General features: G+C 45.2%; 1 protein-coding gene across 1 annotated transcript; it reads left to right on the plus strand.

Moving 5' to 3' along the window:
* The first annotated feature begins 883 nt into the window (after positions 1 to 883).
* On the plus strand, positions 884 to 4,122 carry LOC118648796. The gene has a single exon (XM_036295209.1). The coding sequence runs from the start codon at positions 1,635 to 1,637 to the stop codon at positions 2,343 to 2,345; it is 711 nt and encodes a 236-aa protein (XP_036151102.1). The 5' UTR covers positions 884 to 1,634; the 3' UTR covers positions 2,346 to 4,122.
* The last annotated feature ends 14,613 nt before the right edge of the window (positions 4,123 to 18,735 follow it).

An 18,735-nucleotide genomic window follows, 5' to 3' on the forward strand; every position in this document is an offset into this window, starting at 1 on the left:
ATGTCTATGATCCGTCCGTCCGTCTGTCCGTCCGTCACTGTCGGTCGTAGCCTCCTCTTGCTCTTTCCACAGCGTGCGAACGTGTCCTCTTCTAACGGCATCTGCGACAAGCGTTATGTTTTTACGTTATAAAGCGCGGAGGGGAATGAATGATAGTAGTAGGATAGATCGTGAGACGACGATACTTACCGCTGTTTCTTAAGCGGAGGCTCCTCCTCCTCGGTATCGTCGTCGGCGGCGTTGTACTCCGATAACGACGAGGTGTTATCGTCGTCATCGTCGTTACCGCCGCCGCCGCCGTCGTCGCCGCTTATCGGCTGCTGCTGCTGCTGCTCCTCCTTCTCTTCCTCCTCCTCCACCGCCCTGCTCTTCTCATCGAGTTCCGCCATCATTTCGTCAAACTCCTCGTCGTTCACCGACAACGTCGACGGGAGAGCCTTGCTCGTCGAGGGAGTAGGTACGCGTTGACGCATCTCGTCGTTGTCTACTAACTGCAACAGACCAAGCCACACACGCGTGTAAAGCGACTTCCGAACCCTTTACCCACGAGGGGATAAGGTTGGTTGTATAAAAAATCCTTATATACGAACCGATAGCTTTGCGAGCATTTGCGAGAAAGGTACCCTGATCGTCGAGAAACGCCGCCTAGCGGAAACGTGAAAAATTAAACTTGGACGCGTCTTTCGCGTTTTGATCGAACCGACGTTATCCGACGGAAACCCTCGTAACCGACCCCGGTCGACGAAGCACATTTGCCTTACTACTAGACGTCGGTAAGGTAGTCGCTCCGCCTTAGCGACCGTCGGCGAATCTCCAATTTCCTGCGCGCCGAGCGTCGGTAGAGTACGTGCTCCATCGGTAACTTTACGCTTTTGTATCTTGTATAAATTTCCTATCGTATCTTGGTACCGTGTCGCAAATTTGTCTCGTTACAAAAATTCGACATTGAGAATTACACCATCGAGCAAATATTATTACTAATATTAATAACTGCATTTGTCTTTTATTTATTTATTTTTTCTTTTTCCGGGGGGGCGAAGCACCCCCCCGACCCCCCAGCGGGGGCTTCGCCATCTGCACCCCCACCCGGGGACTTTGCCTTCAGGACCACCAGGGGGTGGACACTAAAGTTCCTCAAACCAAAGACATCGCCTAGATGGCGCCAAAAGTTATTACTACTACATAAATAATTGCAATGTATGTGAGCACAACCGCGTGTATATACAACTGTACGGCTGTAATTAAATTTAAATATATACAGTGATAGATAAGATAGAGAGAGAGAGAGATAGAGAGAGAATTTTTTGGTACATTTTGGAATTTGCATTTTATGAGTTTTATTAAACTTTGGTATTTAAACTTCTAAAAAAATATTGCAAATAAGATTAATTATGTATCTAAATACTAAAAGTAATACATTAAATATTATAAATATTAAATAACATTTTCAAAGTAAATTATATTATAAATATGAATTGTAATAATAAACCAATTTAATAGGTTAGATGAGAGTAGCTGTTCTTATCTTTAATATTGCAATTCATATTTTAATAATTTATTTAAAAAAACGTTAAAGTTAAAATAGATGTAACGTCAGAAAACATAAATAAAATAATTATTATTTCAGCTTTATCATGGTACGTGCATGTTGTGTACCTGGTTGTACATCAGGTGTACAAGTTCCAAGCCATAAGTTTCCCAGATCACCATCAAAATTTAAATTATGGCTCAAAGCCCTACATTTGTCTGAAAATATTATTTTAGAAAAAGACAAATTTCGCATTTGTCATAAGCATTTTGCAGAAAATGCATATATATTTACATTAAATAGAAAACGACTAAAACATGATGCAGTTCCTACTTTAAATTTACTAATGTCTGAAATGTCAGAAACAACGCAAATAGAAATAAATTTACAACCTTCAACCTCAAATTGTAATTTAGAATTTGTTCCAGACATAATAGCATTACAATTTGAAACACAAATGCAAGATATGAAAGTACAAAAAAATATGGAAACACAACAGATAGATAAGGAAAAACAAGACATAAATATGGAAGTTCAAGAGATAGATAAGGAAGCACAAGAGATTGTGAAGGAAACGTCAGAGATAGATATGGAAGTGCAAGAAATAGATAAACAAGCACAAGAAATAGTGAAGGAAGTGCCAGAGATAGATATGGAAGCACAAAAGATAGATAAAGAAGTACGAAAAATAGAAATTCTGGAGATAGATATGGAAGCGCGAGAAAGAAATGAGAAAGCACAAGAAATAGATAAGAAAGCACATTATATTCGTGAAATAACCGTAAGAAAACAATTTATCTATTATAATCTATTATAACTTTTATTGTTGTGTCAGATTTTAATTAATTATATTTTATAAGAAAAAAACTTTAATCAATCTTTTTTAGGACAAAAGATATATTCTAAGAAGAATATTATTAAAGGATAATAAAAGATATGCGATCAATCTTTCACCAAGAGCGACAAAAGTATATACAGTTGCAAAATATCTTCTGGAAAAAAAGATATATTCTAGCAAACAAAATACTAATACGAAGCAGCATTTAAGGAAGTTCAAACGTTTACTTGATCCACATTTTGTACAACAATATAATAAGGGATTATCAAAGACACAACAAACATTTATTGAAATGCAGTTGCGAACTGCAATACAGCCATCTCATGTAAGTGACAGTTTTTTACGTAGACATAAATTAATCAGTTCTGATAGATTGCTGGAACAAATAAGGGGAAATGGGAATGAGAAAAGGAAATACAGACAACAAAACATGACTACAAAGTTAACAAATCAACATCTGACAATACAATCTCAGCAATTAAATCCAAACTATTGCAATGAATCAATGGTAATATTTTCTGTTTTAATTTTTTTTGTTATTGCTTTGTTATAACGCTTATTTAGGAATCCATCCAAAATCCACAAAAATTATACTTTATGAGATTTTGAAATACAAAATTGTAAACTTCTTGTATTTCTATTATTCTATTTCAATTTTTGTATTTCTATTAAACTTATTATATAATTAAAGAAGAGGTATGGATTGATGATTATATTGTATATTATTATTTATGTAGTATTATGTAATAATTCTATTTCTGTTTTTGTGATATATGAAAAAAATTGTGATATATTTATAAAATAATTGTAAATAACTTTGTAGGCTAAACGATATACTATTGATGAAAAAGTATTTGCATTATCTATTTTTAAACAATCAAATAAATGTTACAAATTATTAAGCCAATTGTGTAATATGCCAAGTTCAAAAACGTTGAAGCGTATGTTACAAAAAGTTTTTTTAAAACCTGGTATATGCAAAATTATTATGAAACATTTGCATAAAAAAGTTAATGTAATGCAATCGAAGGAAAAATACTGTATATTACTATGGAATGAAATGGCACTCACACCACATATACAATATGACATAACAAATGATGTTATTATTGGATTTGAAGATTGGGGTTTTCAAAGAACTAATAAATTTGCTGATCATGTCCTAGTATTTATGCTGCGAGGAATTAATAGTGGATGGAAGATACCTATATCATATGGATTTTGTGAAAGCCAGACGAAAACCCCTCAATTAGTTCGCTATATTAAAAATATTGTGAAATCAATACATAAAACTAGGTTAAAACTTGTCGCTACTGTTTGTGATTAGGGCTCTTCGAACGTTGCAGCTCTTAATACTTTATTGCAAGATACTGCAAGACATATGTAACAGCAAGGCAAAGAGCATCGTACATATTCTTTTCTTAACTTAAAGTTACAGCATGTGTTATAAATATAATATAATACAAATAAATAATATAAACATAATGTAAATATAATAAAAACGTTTTTACAGGGAACTTAATTCAATTAGATGGTTTAAATCTTATTACATTTTTTGATCCGCCTCATCTTATAAAAGGAGTAAGAAATAATTTATTAAATAAAGATTTGGAAATAAATGTATCAAAAAATACCGATAAGAGAGAATTTGTTTCATGGGATACAATAGAATTAGCTTCTAAAATAGATACTCATATAAACATCTTAAGTCGGATGTTACCGAAGATAACAGAGGAACATGTAATAAGATCCAAAATAAAAAAAAAAAGTAAAATGTGCCACTCAAATTTTCAGCAAAACTTTATCTGCCTACTTTGAATTGTTTTCACATATGCAAGGTAAATTTTATAAATACAAAAATAATGTCAGGATTTGATTTTCATGTTTTATTTTTTTTGTTTCATTTTTAGGACATATAAATACACAGTTGGGACCTCCAACAATACCTGCAGAGAAAAGTGCAATTATGGCAAACGTATTGCAATTTTTTAATGATTTGTTTGATTCTATTAATGGATACACTACGAAAACAGATGTACTATTAAGATCAGCAGTCAGCGATAATAGTATTCATCACAAATTCTGGACATCCGCTATTTCGCAGTTAAAAGACATGAGATACGTTCACTCAGTAACAAAAAAACCATTAAAAGGATCATTGTGCTTAAAGAATTGGATAAAAACTATGTTCGCGCGTGCGTAGGGTAAACGCGATCGCACATAGGGAAATGCCGGGATCCGTCCCGATAGAGACGCGAAGTGAGTGGTCAGGAATGCGGGAGGTTTACGGGAGGTGATAGGAATAAAGAGGAGGCGTAGATGTCACTCACACTGAATTATTTATTCAAAACCGAACGCTCGAAGCGAGGGGCGAACCGTGTCTTTTACAATGTGTCGGATATCTTGAGACGTCCTGATATTGCGCTGCCTAATCGACGCGGAAATCTTGCAGAGCCACGAGATCGAGGCCCTCGCGAATCCGGAGATCTTGCGCGCGATCCGACGGAGATCTTGTACGCGAGGCAGAGGACATTCGCGGGAAAGATACGGTCACCTGCGCACGGACGGAACACTCACAACATTCACGCGGTTATGAAAATTAAGAAATGCTTGGCAGGATCGGATGAATTAATAACTCAATCGCATTATCACGGCGCGAATGGGGAAAGGCGGAAGTGAATCCCCGCAGCTAGGATCGGCGGAAGACGGGAGAGATCTGCTGGACGATCTGATTTGCCGGGCTGCGAGAGACTGACGAATTATGCATCGTAAAACAATTACGATCGGAGGCGAGAAAAGGGGCGGTAGGGAACCGATATTGAGACTTATTTGGGCATGGATTCGGACGTGCCCTTTTTTGGGTATGTTTATTTGCATAGTTACCGAGATGCATAGTTACCGGTGATGAGAGCAAACGAAAATCGCGCGCGTGAGGAGCTAGTGACAGCGCCGCGCGACTCGGTGCATCGAAGAAATGAACTACCAGGAGCTCGATGGCTGTCAGGAGCTCTCACTACTCGCGGATAAAACAGAACCGATAAAAGGGGAAAAGTTATAATTCTTATATAATTATTATAGTCTCGAACAAACTATAAATGCTTTTCAAGATTTGTGGAAAATATTAAAACAAAAAGGTTTTAAATATTTCAAAACACGCCATGTCAATCAGGATTCTCTGGAAAATTTTTTTGGATGTATTAGATCTGTAGGTTATAGAAACATTAATCCAACATGCAAAAATTTCTGCGAAGCATATAAAGTGCTGTTAATCAATAATCTATCATCGCGACATAATATCGGACGGAATTGTGAAGAAACATGTAACGGAAATTTACTATTTACTTTAAAAGATTTTATTTCCAATGCAGAAAAAGAAGACAATATAAATGAAATTGAGGAGGTAAATATTATCTTTAATAAAAATTTCGATGAAAAAACTTTCAATGCCCGAGAACTTAATAATCACAATATTATTTTAAAAATATCGAATTTGTTATCGAAATCATATAAACATTGTAACGTTTGTAAGCAAATAATTACTAATGAATTTCAAAAAAAAATTTTAAAAATTGAACATATTGTAAATAATTGCATTACAAAAATTTATTTTAAATACAATATTAAAAAAACATTAACAAAATGTTTGAAGAACAAAAAATTAGTTTTACATTTATAAAATGCACACAACATTATGAAAACTTAAAAAAATTTATAACGGATACAATTATAATTGTATGTATAAAAAATTAGTGTACAATTATAAATAGAATGCTCAATGGAAAAGATACACATAAAACAAATAATCCGATTATGAGGTATGCACAGTCAAAATGTATAAAATTACATGTAAAAAAAAAATAAAATTATATTGTGTAATATTAACCAAAAGTTAATAAAATAAATATTGAAATTTATTTAAGATATAGATTTAAATTTTATTTATTTGTTTTTTCCTAATAATGACTATTTTAATGATTATAAAACAAAAGAGAGACAAAATTTTTTAACATAAAATAATGTTAAAATTGCCTTAGCTATTTAATCTACAGCAGAATGGTGCTGAATATAATTTTTAAATATCTCTTAAGTTAATATTCTTTGCATAGTGACAAATTTTTTGTTTTACTAATATTATAATTTAACATAAAATATAAAATATTTCTATAATAATTAAGTAAGTTAAATTACAGATTTCAGTCTCTTGTTTTCAGAATTATTCTAGTATTAATTTGTGTTCTCTCTTAATTCATAAAATTATCTGCAGTTTATTGGACATTATAAATGCTTTAAAGCATTCTTCTTTTCTTTTCTTTATTGAGAAAAAAGAAGAAAAATATTTTAAAGCATTTGTAATATCAAACAAACTGCAACTCGTATAAGAAAACATAGCTATATATATAGCATTTAAATTTTTAGTTGACAGAGGCATCGCCTAGATGGCGGTATAATCGTTTAATTGAGTGTCCTTCCCCTGAGGACCACTGACCGGGGGCTTCGCACCCTGGACCCCTGGACCCCGCTGTTAACCTTCTTGATCGGAGCACGCTTGGAGAGTTGAGTTTGACGCGCGCGCTTACGCACGCGCGTCAAACTCGGTTCCGTACGTTTTTGAGATGTATATAAATTTATTATCCTCTATCTGTTAATATAATCGTAAATCTTATTGAATTCGTATATACTTGTGTATAAATCCGCAATCAACGATAGCCATCTCCAACAAATATTGCTTATTAATGGTACTACCTTTTATCTTGTGGGAAATTTTTTATTATTTTGAGCGAAGCCTATTTCTGATTTAAAATTGTTAACTGCTGCCTAATGCCACACGAAAATGTTTGTTGTGTTGTGAGTGCATCACACTCACATACGGCATGTTGCAAGCGATAGAAGGTGTCAAGTGACGCCTCGCGCGCGGACATCGCCCGGCCTACATACCAGGCGTCGCACCGGGAAACGCACCCGGTTGCTTAAGCAATAACACCCAAAATCATCTGATTTTGGGGTGGAATCTGCGTAGCCAGCACTCGCTGGCTAAGCAAGTACGCCGTCCAAAGACCAGTGACCGCGGAAGTATCTTCCCCGGTCATACGCCCAAAAACGGTGTATATAAACACCGAAGTACAGACAACGAGCGGGCTTACTTGCGTGCCATAGCGACGAATGTATGTCGCTCGTCCATTTATACTCGTCACGAGTTATAGTGTTATTACGAATCAGTGTAATTAAGAGAGTAAATATACTATATCTACATTGTTACTCAACCAACGGCTACAATCTCTTACTAGACCTGATCCGAGGAGTACCGACAGACGATCCCAAAATACCTGTGACCCTTTATCCCACCAATAATAATAATAATAATAATAATGAGTTCGGGGGGCAGTCCTCAAATGGGTCCCGCCTCTGACACTCAGACAGAGTCCATTGTATCTCCCCGTTGTCAGCTGTCCTTAGCGGGGCCCCGCTTCCTTCCAGAAGCGGAGAAGATCCTCTAAGGGCAGCTGTCCCACCTGATCCGGTTCCAGAATGCCTGAGCCCAGCAGGCGTGCTCTTGGTCCGACCAATACTGGGCAGTTCCCAAGAATATGGAGACTAGTCTCCTCTTCTTCGCCACACCACCTGCAGTCGGGCGTATCGCTACTGCCCAGCTTATACAGGTGATAATTAAGGTCGCCATGGCCCGTGAGCAATTGCGTCGCCAGCCTGGCGTCCCTCCTATTTAGGGATCTCATGCTTCTGGCCAGGTCCTCACCGGGACAGTCTCCCAGCAAGGCTCCGGCCTGTCTGCATTTGACCCCCGTAACTTTCCTCCAGTGCTCAAGGTGCTGGTCCCGGAGCCAGCTCCCGATCCTCCTCCTGCCCAGGCAGAAGGAGATCCCAACAGCCGGCTCCGGTCCCACCAACCTTGTTTCTGCTGCCTCCTTGGCAAGCAAGTCGGCTATTTCGTTGCCCTCGATCCCCGAATGCCCGGGGACCCATACTAGGCCAACGTCATTATTCTTCGCCAGTTCGTCTAGTACAATTTTACAATCCCAGACCAACCGCGAGTTAAATCTCGGACCTTCCAGCGCTTTGAGCGCTGCCTGACTGTCCGAGCAAATTCTGATGCGCCCTCCTACCCTACCGAGCTCCAGTAGGTTCTGGGCACATCTCATGATAGCTACCACTTCCGCCTGAAATACCGTTGCGTGTTCGCCAAGCGGAACGATCATTCTTGCTCCATCGCGCTGGCAGTAGAGCCCAGCTCCAGAGCCCGTGCTCGTTCCGGAGCCGTCCGTGAACCAGACGTCCCCATCCCGAGGAACCGGTCCCTTGGAGCCGTCCCACTCCCAGCGCTTGGGAAAGCTTATCTTGTACCTTCTTTCGAAGGTACGAATTACTGGCCTTCTATCTTGCCCCATCGCAAAAATGGGGCCCGATAGAATTCCTTCAGGGAATCTTGTGTGCAGGGCTCCCGCCCTCCACCTTGATTCGCACCTCAGGCGGTAGGCCGCCGCTGCCGCCGCCGCCACTACTACCCGATCGAGGGGCTCGATGCCCAGCAGCATGCCCATCGCCGCCACCGGCGTGGTCCGCATAGCTCCCAAGGCCCCTCTCAAAACCAGAGCCCTGATATGCTCCAGCGCTGACGCGGCGGTTTTCTTCAGCACCCTCGGCCACCACACGACAGATGCGTATAGCAGCCTGGGTCTGAGTATCGCCGTGTAAATCCAGTGGACTATCCTCGGTTTCAGACCCCATGTCTGTCCGAATGTCCTCCTGCATATCCAGAAGTAAGAGCATACACTCTTACATCGGTTCTCAAGATGTTCCCTCCAAGCCAGCTTCCTATCTAGGATTACTCCCAGATATTTAGCCGTCCCGGTTGGGACTAATCTCGTCCCTCCAAGGACTGGCCCTTCCACCGGACCTACCTTGTACTTGCGAGTGAATACCACAAGCCCGGTCTTCAGTGGGTTTACCGACAAACCGGTCCTGCCACACCACTCCTCGACTACCTCCAATGCTCCCTGCGTGAGCTCCAGGAGTGTTTCCAAGAAGGGGCCTCGTACTAGGATAGCCAGGTCATCCGCATATCCCAATGTAAGAATCCCCCTCTCGTTCAGTGTTCCGAGCAGACTATCTGCCACCAGACACCACAAGAGTGGAGAAAGAACCCCTCCCTGAGGGCACCCTCTCTCCACCCAGCCACTGACACTCACCGTTCCCAGTGAGGCCGTTACCTGTCGTTTGAGCATGCCTTTGATCCACTCCACAATCTTCTCCGGCACACCTCTGCGAGCAGCCTCTTCACATACCACCTCATGCGGTGTGTTGTTAAAAGCACCTTCAATATCTAGGAAGGTGCCCACCGCGTAACCCTTCTTCTCCAATTGCTCCTCGATGAACGATACAGCAGAGTGAAGCGCCGTTTCGGTGGAATACCCCGTACGATACGCATGCTGGTTCGCATGCAGCGGATGCCGCAGCAGAACCACATCCCGTATGTAAATATCCACCAGCCTTTCCAACGTCTTTAGAAGAAAGGACGTCAGGCTGATTGGACGAAAATCCTTGGCGGAGCTGTATCCCGTTCTTCCCGCCTTGGGGATGAACACAACTCTCGCCTGTCTCCAAGCTCTGGGCGTATAGCCCAGGGCCAAACAAGCCCTCATTGTCCGCGTGAGCGGCCCCGTGATCTGTTCCAGCCCCTCCTGAAGAAGGGCCGGGAAGACCCGGTCCGGTCCAGCCGACTTGAAGGGCTTGAAACCTCCTACAGCCCTTTTGACCCTGTCGGGCCTCACAATTTTGGCTGCAAGAGACCAGTCATTCCCTCGTGCCCTGCATGGGTCCAAGGTTCCCTGCTGGATGTCTGCTCCCGGGTCTCTACAGAAGCCCGGAAAATTCGATTCCAGCAGGTAGGTCAGGCAACGTTCCCCGGAAACCATCGTCCCGTCATCGAGCCGGATGGCCTCCAAGGCCGCGTCCTGACTTCTAGCCAAGATCCTGCCTAGTCTGGCGGCTTCGGGTATCCCCTCCACCGACTCGCAGAATCTTCTCCAGCTCTCCTTCTTTGCCCTTACCACAGAGTCTCTGTAGACCTTCTGAGCCCTTCGGTGAAGGTCCCAGTCAGTCTGGCGGCCCGTGTTCCTGGCTCTATTCCAGGCCCGACGTGCCGCACCCCTGAGATCCTGCAGCTTTGGGCTCCACCAGGAAACCTTTCTGTCATTCCTTACCGTCCTCTCCGGACAGTTGCTTTCAAAGCTGTTGATGAGCGCCCTTTGCAGGTGCTCGACACACAGCTCGATCTCTTGTGAGGTCCCGTGTCTCTTGGGGAACTCCCTGAGACCGACAGCCAGGTCCTCACGGAATGAATCCCAGTCCGTCTTCCTTGGGTCCCTCACAGTCCTCACCTTCGCCTTGGCCTTTGCCAGTCTGAAGGTGATCTGTCTGTGATCCGACAATGAGGGTTCATCGGAGACCCTCCAGCCGGTCATCTCCCGTACCAACTGCCTAGAACAGACAGTTAGATCCAGCACCTCCCTTCTCACCGCAGTGACAAAGGTGGGCTCGTTACCTCTATTGAGAATTTCCAGGTCGGTAGACACCAGAAATTCCAATAGCTTCTCTCCTCTCCTGTTGGTGTCCGTGCTTCCCCACACCGTATGGTGCGCGTTCGCATCGCACCCCAAAATGAGGGAAAGCTGCTCCTTTTGGCAGTACTCCACCAGGCGAACCACCAGGTCCGATGGTAGTGGGTCGTCCTCTTCGTGTGGAAAGTAACCCGACGCCACCACCACCCTCCTTCTAGTCCTAGTCTCACTGATGGCCTCGATCACAACCGCCACCAGGTCTCTGGAACAGAAATTCGGCAGCAGTTGGGCTTCTAACCCCTTGACAGCCACACAGGCCCTGGGTCGTTCATCTTGCGGAGACTTGAATAGTCTTCCGCACCCCGCCAGACCCCTAATACCCCCCCGGACTAGCCAGGGTTCTTGTATTAGTGATATGGCTGTGTGCACCCTAGCTTGGCGCCTGGCCAAAGCAGCCGAGGCTCCCTTGCTGTGGTGCAAGTTAATCTGGGTGAAGCCCACCCCGGTCCCGTCTACTGTGAAGACGAGGCCTTTGGGTCGGGCCCTCCCTTGCCCTTATCCTTCCCATCCTGGGGTGCCCCGGTCACCTTGAAGGTAACCCGGTCCATCCCGAGATGAGGCCTGAAATCCAGTGCCTTCAGCTTGAGGACACTGGACTCGGGAATGCCGAGAACGAGGTTTCTACCCTCGCAGGTAGCCCCCACGTTCTCCGCATGTACACGCCAGCCCGAAGTACTGATCCCCGGGTTCTGCCGCTCCAGCAGCCCCAGGACAGCGGCCGCGCCCACAGGTGGACCCGGGACCCATACCACTGCCCTGCACTGCCTTTGCAGCATCTCCAGTCCCACCACCCTGAGCCTGGCGCCCTCCCACGGTACGATGCCGCTGATTCGACTTTCTAGCCAACTCAGCGACTCCGCATCCGCGCATCTGACGACCGCAGCCCCTGCCCGCAAAGAGGTGCTGTCGAATCTGGGCAGGGGACCCTCCTGGATCCCCTGGATCTCCTTAAAGACCGCACCCCTTAGTTGCGCCACCCGCTCAACGGTTAGCGCTTCCTCGGGGTACCCCTCCGCGACAATCACCCTCGTTAGGGGGTCCGCGGCATCTGCGTAAGCCTGGGTCCCTTGGACCTTCGGCTTCTTTGTCGCCCCTTCCACCGAAGGCGGGGTCTCGGCGGGGCCCCTCCGGCGCTTACCGGCGGCTCCCCCCCGAACCCCCCCAACCGGTGTCCGGGGGTCGGTCAAGGTCGAGGTCCCCGGAGCGGCCGGCAGAGGCCCCTCCCGGGTTTGCGCCCGGGCCTGAGCCTCCACCTTTCGCTCCCGAGCCCTCTTCCTTTTCGCGGCTCCGGAGAGTTTCCTCTTACCGAGGTCCCCTTCCTTTTCCGCCCTAGCATCCGTAGCTTCGGTGCCTCCCGTGCCCCTTGGGGCCCGTTCGGCTCCCGAAACCACTCCTCTCTCCGCGGTCTCGGTGCTTCCCGTGCCCATAGGGGTCCGTTCGGCTCCCGATCCCGCTTCTGCTACCCTTCCGGAGTCCTCTGTCGAAGCCTCCATCGGGGTGTCTTCCGTGAGTTTTGTTTTTATTAGTGTTGAATTTAAGCTCTCCATTTTGTTCCCACGAGCAGCTAGGGAAATAAACGGTCCACCCACGCAGAGCCCCGCATGCGTGGGTAAGGCTAAATACTCTGGGGTTTCGCCCGGTTCCCCAGAGGCATCGTTCAAGACACTGCTCCCCCAGTGCCACGCAGCCCTCGCCACGATGGCTTCCAGCTTGGCTTGGGGAGTTGGTCCGCGGTAACGGCTTTCCCCCCCCCTGGGCAGGGTTTTACGCCCGCCGGGGCAGGTTATAACCGCTACTACCCGGGCGGTCCACCCGGGCACGCGGGGGTTTAGACCCGGGCCAGAGTTTCCCACCCGGGCGTCCTCCTATCCGCCGCCCGGAGACGCGCCCGATAGGCACTCAACCCACGGGTTTATCCCACCAAAGGACCACAACAAATCTGGTGGCAGCGGTGGGATTTACTGTCAAAAAACCTAAAAGGAAAATACTCCCTAACGGACTCAGAGCCAAGAAGAGAACAGCCAAGAAAGAAAAGAGCGGAAGCCGATCAGAGTGAACAAACTCGCCGAAGATCCTGCCCAACGCAGCCGAGCCGATCAGCTGATCTGCGGACCTGAGATCCAGCAAAGAAGACAGCCATCGAGCCAGAGCTCCGCCATCGGATAGCGCAACAGCGATAGCGGCGAAATCCGAGAAGACACCGACCTACCGCATCGTGACTCACCAGCCAAGCGGCGAAACAGCGACGGACAGCATGCAGCGATATACTGCGTTAATGTAAGTCCGACAAATCTTGTAAGCGAAATAAATTATAAGAGAGCGCGTCCGACAAAACTCAAAGTACGCAGGCCCCCGGTAACGTAGTTATCGACAAATAACAGTAGCGAATGTCAGGTGATAGAAACTCGCCGATACGAAACGAATCGTAGCTATTTAGCGAAGCTGCGGCGCGATCGATACATTATTTAGAACTAGATCTTGCCTGGCGAGCGGCCCAAGCCCTTCGCGAGGATCGAGATAACATTCGTAGAGCTTTAGAATTTCCCCCCGAAGGCAATAGCGAGCTACCCGAACACGTGGTACGCGAGCGAGAATTTCCCTTTGCGAGTCTCGATTCAAGTCTATTTGACAACGCGACACGACAAGACCGCGAGATCAGACGGACTAGGCCATACATTAGCCGAACCCCGAGCCGTGTATCATCACGCGGCGAATTTTCACTGACCTCGTACGATTCCGACATCTTTAACCCGGACAAAATTCTCGAGCGATACGCAATGGGTGCCAACGAACAAGCACAACCGTTGGGAGCTCAGCAAACAGAAGCTCAGCAATTTATAGCCGACGCGGAGCGAGAAATCCTAGAGATGCATCAAGAAATTCGCGAAAATCCGGCCGCCAGGACAGCACAACCCAACGTAGCGCGAGAAAAAGACGACGACGTCTGAGACACACTGCGCGCTGTCATCCAAGAAATACGCCGATTACAAACGGACATAGACGCTATGCGAGAAACGCAATTACACACGCAGCGTATTTACGATTACCGACCATCGCGACCGAGCCGAAGAGATACGACCTTCGCAGACCACGACGATGACGTTCGACACCGAAGAGGCCGCGGGACACTACCGTTAAAAGAAGCGCGCTGCATGATCCCAGAATTCGACGGGAATGCAAGCAAGTTACAAGAATTTTTAAGCGCAATGATGTACGCGGTAGAGAATATTGACCCGGCCGACGAAGTGACTCTGTTAGGACCAATATTATGCACAAAGTTAAAAGGTCGTGCTATGCTGGATTTCCAAACGCGAAAAGTCTGAGATTTCGAGCAATTAAAACAGGAGCTAGAAGCGTGTTACGCTAGTAAAAAGAGCACCACGCATTTACAAATCGAGTTTAATACGCTCAAACAAAGAGCTGGAGAAAATGCGCGAACATACGGACTCCGCGTCGATAAATTAACAATGGACCTGTACGAGTCCATGATAAAGGGTCGACAACATTACACGCCCCAAAACAAACGCGCGATATTAGACATTCTACAGCAGCAGGCGCTCGAAAATTATCAAATAGGACTTAGCGATGACACAAAAGCCGTAGTCCGATCGCGCGGATATGCGACGTTGCAAGAAGCAATAGTCGCCGCTAGCGCGGAAGAGCGAATAAAAGGAACGGCCGCTAACCGGCCGAAGCCGAAATATAATACGCCCAGCGGAGAAAATTATAAAAGCAAACTGCAGTGCCGGAAATGTGGAAAACTGGGGCATCATGGCAAAGATTGCCGAAGCAGCCGGTATGCCAATCGCTTTGCGTTACCGCAACCGGAGAAATCACGCAGTCGACAAATTTTGCAAACACTGCAAGAAACGCGGCCACACCCGAAACGAGTGCTGGCACCTAAACGGGAAAACCGTTAATAAAACGTCAAAAGTCCACAGGAACCACAAAATAATAATAGCAAAAAATATAGTACGCGAAAAGCGATTGAACTGCGAAGAAAAAAGAACTCCGACTCTGAGCAAAGTAGCGACGAAGACGGGGAGACAAAGACAAGGAAGGATAAGAGCGCGCGGTCATATCAAATCGCGCCGGTAACTCAAGCCACCCAGCTGAGCTGCGACCTCGACCAAGTCACACTGCCGATACGAGAAATGCGGTCGGGAGAAATTAATATGCTTTTCGACTCCGGCGCAACGATTTCGCTGATACGATTAAATAAACTAAAAGGGAAAACCAGAATTTCCCCGGAAAAAATCACCCTAGCAGGGGTGACTGGCCATCAATTGCATACGATTAGAAGTATGCAGGCACATATTAAATTAGGTAAACAAGAAATAAAGCACATCATGTATGTGGTGAAAGATGACTTCCCGATGGAATACGACGGGATACTAGGCCTCGATTTTATGAAGAAACATAAAGTAGCCCGCGATTACGTAAGGAAGAACTGAAAATTGCAGGTGTCATCTTTAAATTAAAACCATACGGGAAAATAACCCTCAAGCCGCGCAGTGAGACCATTGTCCGAGCAACCACAAATAGAAATCAACCCGGGATAATACAAGCAATAGAAACAGAGTCCGGGGTATACATCGGTCGATGCATGGTCGAACCAAAAAATTTAACGTGCGCCTTCAGCATAATAAATACTACTGATAAGCCGGTAAAAATACGCACACCGCATGATCATTGAAGATCATGACAAAAGCGATCAGCAAATATATGCGGTAATTAAAGAAACGGAATGTACAGATAACCGCCCGCGGAGCGAACGAATCTGACAAACACTACGCTCCCGGCACCTCAACTCGGAAGAAAGACAAGCTCTCACACGGATATGCGAAGAGTATCAAGATCTTGAGACCATCCACCCAGGGCGCCCAGCAACCCGGACCTTCCACAAAGAGGGACGAACACACCGGAGAGGCGACCCAAAAATACACAGCGACCAGAACGGAAAAGCGTATCGTAGAGGGGAGAAGTATGGTCAGTGTTGTCCTACAGCGTACCCATGATCACACCAGCCTAGAGGATCAACAGCAGCAGCCAGCCCGACCAGAGTAACGCGCCTTACCCCGCGAAATCTAATAATCAAAAAAGCTCTTGTTTCGTTCGATAATAATTTTTAAGTTTATTTTCATAAAAGGCGCGAATATGTTATTTTATGTTCTTAATACATTTAAACATTTCTAAAGTTTCTTTTGCATTTGCATGCACTTTATGTTGAAATCCGTTAATAAATATTATAAAAATGTTATACTTACCTATGATAGTCATACTTACCTTAATCATCATACTCCTTATAGTTATTATAATCATAGTCATATGTTTGCCTGTATTCGCGTAGCTGCATTCATTAATCTAGTTCGTTCTAGTTTTCGTTACATGCGATACAGTCATGTTAAAGTTAGAAGCACAACTCGTGTGCTACAATTATTTTCTATTAAATATTATTATTCTAAGGCTGAACGCGACATTCCTAGTTTCGTATGCCTATTGTATCATGGCTTTAATAAGCCTTCTAACATGTAAATCTGTAATAAGTGTGGATTGCACTTTAAGTGCAATCAACATCGAAATCTGCACTTTTAAGTACAATCTCTCAAATCTAACGAAGAACACGCCAAGCAGGAGGGGGCAATCTCTGGACGCCTGCTCCACCCCAGGAACAAGTCGGCCATTGGATGCAACGACGGGAGTGGGGCAAACCGATGAGATGCCCACAGCGCAACACCACCGCGCAGGAGAAGCCGCCAAACAGCAAAGAGTGGGGGTTGCAACAGGTCCCGCGCCCGGGAGGAACCGACGCCACGCGCGGTTGGCGCAACCCGACGGGAGGGGGAAACCCCAGCCCTCTCGGCGGCAGCGTGAGCGGACATGCCGCCGGATTGGCGGATCCCGACGGGAGGGGGTAGCGTCTCTCTCCCGAGTATATAAGCGTGCGCTAGGAGCTCTCGTGAGCTTTCGCGCGCTGAATTTTCCAACGTTAACATCTCGGAAAATGTAAGTACGAGATTTCGCGCGTCTCGACAAAAGGATCTCGAAATCGAGAGTTCAAGCTTTCGCGTGCTAAATATTACAACGTTAACATCTCGGAAAGTCAGAGTACGAGATCGCGAGCGTAGAACATCCACATCAAATTATGGTGCGTTGCTTGTAACGATTCTCGAAGTAGAGTAGAGAAATTCGAATCGCGTGCGATCGTTCCGTGCCGTGCACGTTAAAAGTGAGCTTTGTGAAACGATTAACACCGAGCTTCGAGATCTCCCGCGAATATAAACAAAGAGATCTCATCCGCCGAATGCGAGTAGGCGTGATACGTTCCCGAATTAATAATAGTGCGTTTACACGAATGTGAAGAAGCGACGCGTTCGGGATATTTGTGACAAGGATGCGATGTAATCACAACAAGGTTAAATAAACCAACTGTCTTGTTATTGTTATATAAAAAGAAAACAAAGTGTTAAGTTTCTCATTTACCTGAAATTCAACCTGCGTGACTGTTCCGAAGTTCAAGGGAATCCCGGTGACCTGAAAAGAAGAATCCTAATAAAATACGAGACCGCGGGTAAACCTAAACATTAAAATTATACTTACCTGGCGAAGTTCCCGTGGGACGACGAAGGCGATCCTGGAGACAACGGCGGCACCGGAAATAAAAGAAACAAACGATTAGTAATAAAATCGAGTCAAACGTCGTGTGTTGTGAAAATCCGAGTGAGGGTGATTCGTTCAGTGCCAGCAGCCCTTCCGACGGATACCACATCGACGAGCGTTCCGGCGTTCCTGAGCAGAGCGACGATACCGGAAGGCGATACCTTGCCTCTTGGAGGGTACAAAGGGGCTGGCGACTGTGGAAACCTGCAACGAAAGGTTTGTGAGTCTTTCTCTGTCCGAATTCGTGAGTCACGTCAGTCGATTCTCCGATCACAACCTAAGTGGAGAATCACTGACATGCACCGCAGCAGTGAAACATGAGATACACAAGCCGACGCATCGCCGGTCAACGTACGACCGCATCGCCTCCCTGCAAAGCATAAGGAGGAGGTGAATACACAGATAAAACAAATGCTACACGATGGCATTATCAGAGCTAGCACGAGTCAATGGAACGAGCCACTATTAGTGGTACCTAAAAAAGCTGACTCGTCCGGAAAACCGAAGCTTCAAATTGTAATCGACTTCAGAAAGCTCAATGATTTAACTATTGGCGATTCATTCCCCCTATCCAACATTGAAGAAATACTGGATCAATTGAGGAACGCAAAATATTTTTCAACGCTAGATTTAGCGTCAGGGTATCATCAGATACTAATGGCTGAGTGAGATAAACCAGAGATAACGTTCTCAACATCGTACGGACATTACAATCGTATGCCGTTCGGATTAAAAAATGCACCAGCCACATTCCAGAGACTGATGAATTCAGTACTCATGGGAATACAAAGACTCAGATGCTTAGTATATCTCGATGACATAGTGATATACGGCTCGAGTCTAAAAGAACATTACAAGCGGTTAACGGAAGTACTGCAACGCTTACGAGAAGCGAATTTAAAGCTTCAGCCAGACAAATGCGAATTTTTACCCAAGGAAGTAAATTATTTAGGACATGTGGTTTCCGAAGATGGAATATCACCGAATCCAGCAAAGCTGCAAGCAATAAGAGATTTTCCGGAACCACAAAAGGTTAAAGATGTTCAGTCCTTTATAGGCCTCGCCGGATATTATAG

This window comes from Monomorium pharaonis, chromosome 1 (assembly GCF_013373865.1).
Source record: "Monomorium pharaonis isolate MP-MQ-018 chromosome 1, ASM1337386v2, whole genome shotgun sequence".
Lineage (NCBI taxonomy): Eukaryota > Metazoa > Arthropoda > Insecta > Hymenoptera > Formicidae > Monomorium > Monomorium pharaonis.